At 39.2% G+C, this 9,711-nt stretch overlaps 1 protein-coding gene across 1 annotated transcript in view; it reads right to left on the bottom strand.

Moving 5' to 3' along the window:
• Positions 1–2,115: 2,115 nt before the first annotated feature.
• Positions 2,116–9,711, bottom strand: part of cyfip2 (cytoplasmic FMR1 interacting protein 2) — a 36,403-nt gene continuing 28,807 nt past the window's right edge. The window contains exons 22-29 of the mRNA XM_036569010.1: positions 9,223–9,366; positions 8,976–9,066; positions 7,904–8,034; positions 5,072–5,144; positions 4,844–4,938; positions 4,337–4,575; positions 4,067–4,214; positions 2,116–2,811 (exon numbers count right to left, since the gene is read on the bottom strand). Coding sequence (XP_036424903.1) covers positions 2,644–2,811; positions 4,067–4,214; positions 4,337–4,575; positions 4,844–4,938; positions 5,072–5,144; positions 7,904–8,034; positions 8,976–9,066; positions 9,223–9,366 — 1,089 coding nt within the window. The 3' untranslated portion in view covers positions 2,116–2,643. The remainder of the gene's footprint in view (positions 2,812–4,066; positions 4,215–4,336; positions 4,576–4,843; positions 4,939–5,071; positions 5,145–7,903; positions 8,035–8,975; positions 9,067–9,222; positions 9,367–9,711) is intronic.

The following is a 9,711-nucleotide window of genomic DNA, read 5'->3' as shown; positions in this document are numbered from 1 at the left end:
TCAGAAGTCAAACTGCTCTACATCCATTTTAGACGAAAACTAAACGGAAGCGGACTGTCTTGGTTGCTTTTAGCAATGATAATTTACACATATTCACATTTTTGCCCACCGTTTCAAAGCTATTGATGAAAAAACCCGATTATGTGAACTACCCCCTTCCCCTTTCTCTCTCAGCTCTGACCGGCGAATAAAAATACTTTATTTCAAAGTTGGCCGAGTGATGACTGAAGTGCCGCTATGCTGTGTTTGGGGAGAGGAGAGATGGCAGTAGACCCCCATCTTACCTACACCAAAAACTCAGATCTACACGGTTCGCGTGAGCGTCACATTTCGGCAAAATTCGCCATTTTGAGTGCTGAATGTGACGAATGTGAGTGTTTGTATGATTAAACATCTGTTATGGGCCAGTTTCCCTGACCCACACTCTCAGAAAAAGATACGAACCTGTCACTGGGGTGGTACCCTCCAGGGTTCAGCTCAGTACCTTTAGTCAGGGAACATAATTATATTTTCTAAGTTGTATTGACTCCACACACCCCGTCTCCTCTCCAGGCTTTTTATTTGATTGTTCTGAAACATCAGGTCATGAAAAGATATAAATATGTACTTTTCACCTGGAAAAACCTAGTTAAGGCACACAACTGGATCTTCAAATCACTGTTGTACCTTTGTGAGTATATTTACATTGTCTGTATCTGGATGAACACGAAATGTACCTGCACAGAACCTTTATTTCTAACAGTGCAGACTAAACTTAATTCCTAAAATCCAGGAAACTGGCCCTATAAGAAACACAGGCAGACTGTCTGTAAATGCTGTTTTTTTAACTGGAATAAAGTCATTGAAAAGTAGAGAAGTAATCCTGTTAAAACGACTTCTGTGCAGCAGGACCTGTGCCATTTTACCCCAAATAAAATGAAACATGGATGAAGTAACATAATCTGAGATGCACTCAAGTATATGTAACACAATGAAATCATTAAAATGTTACATCAAGAGCAAATCTGAAGTCCAGTTAGATTATTTTTTATTTCATGGAAATACAACATAATTCTCAATTCTTTTGTAGAACCATTTGTTGTACATCTTATTACTTTTCTCGTGTTTTTTTTTGTATTTCAAAACATGATCACTCGTACAATATGAACAAAAATCCATGTCACAATAAGATCCAGGATGACAATAAGTTACACCCGTCATGCTAGGGATTAAAAACAAAGCCTCAAAGTTTTCACTTCATTTTTTCCCCATTATCATTAACAAATTAAGCCTTTCAAGTAGGACAAAAAAAACATCTGTATGTATGAAAAGAATCCTGGAAAAGGGTCTATGACTTTACCAGGTCCTTAAAAAAGAGAAGAAAAAAAAAGTAAAAGATCAACAAAGTTAAGGAGATGAATTCATGAGGATCCACTCACAACAGTAGCTTTGTCGTAATTGCCTTTATATACAGAAAAGAGGGATTAGAATGTTTAATGTTTATTTATAACACTGCTATAACCAATGAAGAGAAATGCTGAGCTTTTGTAACTCCAATTCTAAAATAGTGGCTATTTCCCCTAAAATCACGAGCGGCCTCTCCTCACAGAGTCTGTGTTGTGCTCAGGCCGATGCAGTATAAGAGGTATTTAAAAGCCTTCCTTCATTCTCCGTTCAACACAGCACTGAAATTAAGATTTTGTGAGTTCACAATGATCAACAGCTCCACTGTTTAAGCACATACTTTGAATAAACAACTCAGACAAGCAGTCCAGAAACTGAGATGGTACTAAGTGCAACCATAGGTGGGGTTTCTTTTCCGTAGTTGAGGCAAATACTGAGTATACATATTACATAATAATAAAAAAGAACAAGTACCACGCTCAATACTTCACTTTGTCCAACAGTGACATTTACAATGAAAAGTAGAAGTTAAAAAAGGTAAAAAGAATTCAGAAAAACCAGAGTGATGAAGAAAATGAATCTCTTTAAAACGTGATTAAAAATGTGAAGGCTGATAAATAAATATGGAAACTAGATTAAGCTTTTAGTGTCCATGAATCTACTTCTATATGCTCCTAGTTATTCAGGGCAATACTGTGGATCTGAGTGAAGAAGTGGACTGCTGAAAGGCGGGTTCATGCAAAAAGAAGTCATCGCAAAGAGAAAGAAAATAAAAATAACTAAGGCTCATTTGCTATCAGTGAGATAGTGAGATCACAAGTGTCTGGGTTGGAAACATTTTAAGACTTCAAAAACAGAATAAAATAATAAAATTCACAATATCAACTAGTATATCCGCTCTGGTTAATTTAATAGTTATATTTAAGTAAGTTTCTTTCATTTTGACTTGAACATAAATGCTATTTTACTTCATTTGTACCGCACAAGTTTTTGACAGATTCAGGAAAGATCTGCAGGACCTGCTCTGATGTCTAAGGAATCGTCTCAGGGTGTTAAATGCAGAGACTGAAGGCTCAGAGGACAGCCGGGATAAAGCTGTCCCATCACTTGACAATCTAATCTTGGGACAAGCGTGGAGGTATGTCTGCCACTGAAGAAAAGTGGTTGAAAAATGCTTGTAAAGGACCTTCACCTTTCAAGGGCTCATATTTGCAAAGCATCCCCCACCAGAGGAAGGTGGGGCAGTGATAGACATTTGCTTTAACACGTGGTGGCCAGGGACTGGTGTATAGGAGGCTGGAAACAGCGAACATGCTCTACTGTGGAACTGTCCGTCTCTACAGCCTTCATGTACTTGTTGAGAATGGCAAAGATCTCGTTGTTGAGGATCTGGTACTTTCGGATACGGTCTGCCATTTTCTTCAAGGGCTGAAAAAAAGTAAAACAAAACAAATGATATAACAGATATTATACTGTCATAATATTCACTCTGCATTTTCATTAAGCTTACTCAAAAAAGCCAACTTACTGCTGCTCTTCATTTTCTTTTTATTATTATTCTATGCTCAAAAATTTGCAATGTTACAGCTTTAAAAGTAAGAACTATGAAACTTGCAGGACCACTGAGCCTATACCTGAATAGGCTGCATGTATAATTTTAACTGATTCAACTTATAGTGTTCCCTATAGGAATGAATGGGATACCATAGCAGCGGCCTAGCAACACTTTAGTAACCACCGGGAATACACAGTAAAGGCCTAGCAACACCTTAGCGACCTCCTGAGATAGCCAGGCAATGGCCTAGAAACACCTTAACAACCACCTGGGATACCACTGCAGCACATTCTCTGTAGATCCTTTGTTTTTTTTGTAAATCAAAAGTGTGATTTGACCACAGAAGGCCAAAATTTTGCATCCGAGTATTATTATTATTATTATTATTATTATTATTATTATCATTACTACTACTACTATATATTTACTCATATTCTGTGTAAAATTGGAGTCATGTCATTAAGCTGAGTATGAGAGGGCATGGGTGTGTATCTTCTGCAATATTTTAGTAAAACTACTGTTTATATTGTTTATATATGTATTTCATATATTAGCTGTGTACATGTGTCTAGTGCCCCAGATGAGCAAATTACCTTTATTGCTCATACAAGCAAGATGACAAAGGGATTTTTCAGAACAATCTAGTCAGGGTGTCTATAAACAGCTGTGTTAAGTTATGACCTGCAAACTACAAAACATCTCCAGTGTGGACTGGTCAATTTGACCCAAGAAAACTGTGAAAGGGAATAAAGATTCTCACTCACTTTTGCTCTTACTCCTTCTTCCTCCACATTTTGAAAGCCTTGCAATACAGTCAATTACCAACAAGCAATGTGATTCACTAGACTTAACGCACAACTGGATTACACCATTATTTCCATAGCAAGGTGGTGTTTGGACATGAAAGCTAATGACGGCAATAGGAAGTACGCAGTACACCAAATCAGCTGTCTCCAAAAATATCAAAACATCAGCGTGCCAGACAGGAAAGGTAATTTTCAACATAGCTGTTGTGACTTGACATATCAGCCAATCAGGCACTGCTGAGTCCTGTAAGGCATAATGCTTCTGATGCACTAAGGCAATTATGCCCATATTCAGTTCCATTAGCTCAAAGAGATCACTTACCACGTTCTTGATGATCTCATCTTTGCCGTCCTGTCTCTGGACCTTGAGCAAGTGGTAGCAGAAATCGAAGAGGTCAAAGCGTCGCTGCTGTCCCAACAGTACAATGATGGCGCAGCCAGCCCAGTTCAGTCCGTCCCCAAAACACTGCCTATAGACAGAGGCAGAGACACTGCACTCAGCATGGCCACTTACAGCTACATTTACTTAAAACTGGGCTGATGGAAACAATAACATTATGCTTTACACATCCTGCTAATGTTAATCACATACTCTGCGGTGAACTCGTGAGTGCCCACAGGGATGCAGTACACAAACTGCATGGCGCTCCAAAGCCGGTGGAACTCCATGCATTCGTCCACGTGCATTACGCCATTGGTAGGCGGAGGGCCACGCCACACGCTGTCCTGCAGGAAGCTGCGGATGCGAGTGAGGATGACCTCAAACATGGACAGGCCACAGCACAACCGTTCCTTGGTCAACAAGTCGCCCTCTCGTGCTATGGCAATTTGCTGTGTGACAAAATGAAAGGCACAAAACATGAAACAAGTTTTAAGGTTTAAAGGCTTTTTTTGATGTTAATACTTGAGTCCAGAAATTTGAAGTCAGTAAAGCATAAAAGCAACTAAAGCCACTGGAACTTCACACTATATAAAGTATATCCGCCAGTGCTTGCAGTTCTTGACATTTTAGCTTCTTCAAATCTGTAACTCTAACTGTGATTTCAGTCTGGCCCTAAATTAAAACCTTTACAGGACTGGAGTACAGAAGGTGTTTCACCTGTGGAGTCCCAAGTCTCTCGATGAGAGGAACCAAATGCAGAGGAGCGTACTTCGCCTCCAGCCTCTTCATCCTCACCTCCAACCTCTCGCCCTCTGCAGACCAAACGGCAGCACTGGATTAAACCTCACGATCAATAATTAGAGCTACTGTACTCATCTCACCAAGAGCAGAGTATAATAACTGTAGAATCGTTAATCCCTTCAAGTCTAAGATCACGTTCTTCACCTTTAATGTAGACTCGAGGCAGGATGTTCTGAAATGGGGCCGCATGAAGCAAGTCACAAACTTCTTCCTGGGACTAAAGTTAAACATATAGGCAGAAAAAGCATGATAAGCAACAAAACTGTTCCATATACAAAAGTGAACCCACGTTCCAATGTCAAAACACTCACAACCCACATACACACAGAAGTGCAATAAATGAAACAGTCACCCAGTGATAATGTACTAAACGTATGAGAACGTGGAATATATGAGAGAGAACAGTTTAAATGGTCGAAAGGCCATTTGGTCCAGAACTCTTGGCTAGCCTGGAAGTCAGTATATTCTGCCAGATTTTCCTACATTTTATATCAAATACTATTTCCACATAAATATGAGATAAAATGACTAAGTATTGCTATTTTACTGCATGTCTTGAAGAATTTTCCTTTCTTAAACTTTGCAGAAAAGCTGATTACTGACTATAAACTCTCCCACACAGGCATATAATATAAAGAAAGTATAAAATACAAATACCTGAAAAGGATTATAGCGCAGAAGTTTATAGCGCTAAGAAAAAATGGTTTTCTGTATGAATGGTTCCAAACGTGAGCGTATCTTAGTCTAAGTCATAATAATAAACACAGTTGGTGTATTTTAACAAACACCCAACAATTCACATTGCCATATCTTCATGGAACAAAATGTTCAAAAATCTAAGCCATTGAAAAGTGCAGCAGAATCCTTATATTCAGCAGGACTAGTGTGGTCTGATTGGATTTTTAGATGATAAAGCTACTGTTAAAGCTCTGTCAGCATAGCTTGGGGTCATCTTATTCTGCTAGATGTCTGTTAGAGGTCGACTTCTGCTAGACAACTTTGCTAGAGGTCCCAAACATCCCATTTCCCTTTTTCCTTATCAAAATTAGATCCAAGTTTAAAACATCTGGCATCAATTTCCTTTTGACATTTAATTTGAACTGTTAGCAGTAAACTTGCCCACCGATCATTATTTTGCTAAAATTATTAGACACACGAGTTCTGACAATTGTGTTAACCCTGAGCTCGGCAATAAATCACGTTTTGAGTTAGTTATTTATCTAGACACTAGTGAATGTAACGCACAACCAAGTATATTTTTCTAATAATGAACCAATAATTTTTGGTATCTACCTTTTGCTGGTGTCACATTGGTTGAAAATGCTCCGCTAGCTTTCTAAATTTCACGAGTAACTTCTTGTTTTGATTTACAATTTATTTCTGTTACTGTTTGATGTTGGCTATATGGAATCAAAAAATCCTTTGTTATTTGCTTTAATGACTCTGGGTTGGCCTCAATAAAAGAATCTGGTTTTGAAACTTTTGAGAAATTCCTGCTCCATAGCGAAACCCAAAATAATACTTATATTTAGTGTAACTAGTAGAGCCTCCTTATTGACAGTAATCTCAATCAAATGCCTTTCTGTAGCTCCAGAACAGTTAGAAGGTATTTTTGACTATTTTACTAAACAAAATTGTTCTGGTTCATGTATATTTGATTAGCTAGAAGTGCCCACTTCATATCAGATTTCAACGAGACTGAAATCAGGAATCATTCTAAAATACTTTTTTCATTACAGACCCTGATTTTTAAATCATTTTTCCAGTTAAGACACGGCAATATGTCTATCTTTATTTCCTCATGACTGTACACATCTGGTCCTGGGAGAAAGTGCACTAGACGTAGTTAGTTTCAGCAAAATACTCAGTGAAATGAGGTGCACACCGATTTCTGACGTCACTTCAAACACAATAATAAACCAAGCAACAGGTAGGCTTGCACCCTGATGAGAACGATGTCAATGAAAGATCAGCGTGCAATGATCGGCCCACACATTCAATATGCTTCCAAAAAGACATATTTAGAAAAGAAATGAGAAAAGACAAGCATCAGAGAAGTACAGTCAATCGAATAGAGTAGTGCATGAAAGCAGATGTGCATCAGTACAGGACATCACGAGCAGCCAGAAAGTGGTGTCCTATACTGCCATGGATGCAGAAGAAGAGTAATGTTTTGTATATTTCAGCTGGATGAGATGGAACTGATGGTCCTTATGTTCTCATCTGGGGATTCTGCTCTTTGTATCTTTGAATCCATGGCAGAGTAGGGCACCAGAGTGAGTAAGTAAAGAAAAAGAAAAAGTACAGCGACCAGCGACAGTGTGCTATTAGTCTTTGTGTGGTTTTGTTACATGAGTTAGACCTAATTCCTTACCACCTTTTGTTGTTGCCAGCGTGTAATGAGAAATAAAGTTGCGTTTTAGAGGCAGATGGCAGCACTATCTTCTACCGACATGTCATTGGTACACGCAGAGCAATGAAACACACATACACACATTCAGATACACATAGTAAACCGTCTCATCAAAAGAAGATCTTTTCATTTCCATCCCAAAACAAAAGATATTTAGCACAGAACATGTAACAAGTCGAATTCTGAGGGATAAACGACACACGTTAAATACATTTACAAGAGTCTAGCAATGGTGCCTACGGCTTCCTACAAAAAAACAAGAATTCATTCCCAGTTAGACAGAGCCCTAAACAAAATGAGTCATCAAATAAACAACGATCAATATGCTGCAATGACTCACAGAAAGAGAGAAAAATACATTGACAGGCTGAAAAAAATTGGCTCAGAAAATACACGTAAACAACAAGCCCCAGCCCCAAGAAAGAGAAACACACAGAGAAAAACAGTGAGAGAGCGAGAAAAGAAAGTACGAGAGAGAAAGTGGTGAGAAAGAGAGAGAGTAAAAGAGAGAGACAGCTACACAGGCAGGTAAGTGAAGAGGTAAGTAAAGTGTAGGGTCTCACCAGCGCTTGTTCGATGAGGAGGCAGAAAAGGATAGCGTTGCCAACCTCCCTTAGGCTCTGAAACACGTCTGTCTTCAGCTCAGCGTATTCAATGATGTCCTTCAGCTGATGGTGGAAGAACTCCAGGATACCTGGAAAACCACATAAATCATGAAACTAAAAAACTACACAGGAGAAAAGCTTTATAGGAGATTGCATGATTGCTTCTGCATTAAAAGACAGAAACGCGTTTAAGCAAATGTGAATCTACTATCCAATCTGAAAATGGCATTAATGAGCCAGTCTTCAAGTCACTGGTATACATCTTTACAAAACATTATTGCAAAACTCAAGTAGAACAAATCTTTACCACAGCACCCTCAGGGTTCTAGGAGCCCTAGAGGAGTTTACTACTGTACAGCTGAACGGCTGGTGCTGTGCCATTCCGTGTTGACTTGTGAGACCAGTTATGGTTTCTTTTTCTTTTGAGCTGCTTGGTGATAACAGGCAGGCTAACAGCTCCACACACAACAGAACACCATTCTATTAGTTAGCACTAGGTGCTAGAACTAGCTTAGCCAGCAAGCTACAGCTCCACACACCACAGTACATGTTCAGTTTCAGTGAACTGTATCTCTAACACCACTCAACTTTGCTCCCTCAGAGGTCATGTGTGAGTAAAGCATCAGTTAGCCCAACATCTTTTGTGGTGTGTGGCCTGTGAGCTGTTGCTGATCCACTGTTGTGTGTAGTGTTTTCTGATATTTGCTAGTCATAATTTAGCAGCACAGCAGATTAAAAAAAAGAAATATATTTATTTGGCGATTGTGTGTGCAAATTGGAATTATTGGAATGTTTTTGGCTTTGAAATAATACTGGATGAGGCAGGACTCAGTGAATACTTCTCTTATTAAACCAGTCCACCTGAATGGTTCCTTGGCACTGAGCATGTTTAGCCACCTGTGCCGAGGAAACAATGCTGAGCACAGAATGTAAATTTTCTGTGCCGGTGGAAATGCCATTGGAACGGTTACTCTCTGCGCCCACAACCGTTTCAGCCCTACAGTGAAAAAGATGGTGACTATCATCTCACCTGGTGATCCATACTCATGGCGAGGCAGCCGGCAGATTTTTGGCATTACCTCTATCAAAGTCTTCACATACTGCAGAATTGTACCCTGGAGCTGGAGAGCAAATCAATATAGAATGGAGCACAGTAACCACTGTGCACAAGTTTGACCAAAGCTGTGACGATTAGAGAATTATTTACGTACACAGAAAACTGCAAATGTACAGAAATACAATAAAGACCCTACTGGTAGGAAACTAATATACAGTACCAAGCTCTTGACAATCTTCAGCAGCTCCTCCATCACCACGGCGATTCCCTGGTAACCAAGGAGACGGCAGATGGTTTTGAAATGCGGGGGACCAACAAAGTTTCTGTAGGAACTGTAGATGTGGGAGTATGCGATGTTCAGAGGCTGCCAAGCAGAGAATAGCACAGTGTAAGACACAATGAACAACACAGTTACATTTTACTTTCATTTAAACTTCATAAGAGCTGTAATAAACAGACATATAATATTATATATATATATATATATATATATATATATATAAGGTTTATGTGCAAATGCACAGTGTTTGCAGGAGAGAAACCAACAAAAGCAATAGCAAAGTAGAAGGTTACAATTCACTTTAAAACAAGACACAACAGAGAGGCATGAGAGAGAAAGGCTACGATCCTAGTGGACACTTAGCCTCTGCTGCTCTCAGTGGACGTTTGTGATGAAAACAGGAAACTGCGTTTAACCTGAGTATCAGTT

This window comes from Colossoma macropomum, unplaced genomic scaffold, assembly GCF_904425465.1.
Source record: "Colossoma macropomum unplaced genomic scaffold, Colossoma_macropomum, whole genome shotgun sequence".
Classification (NCBI taxonomy): Eukaryota; Metazoa; Chordata; class Actinopteri; order Characiformes; family Serrasalmidae; genus Colossoma; species Colossoma macropomum.
This window is presented reverse-complemented; position numbering and strand designations above follow the sequence as displayed.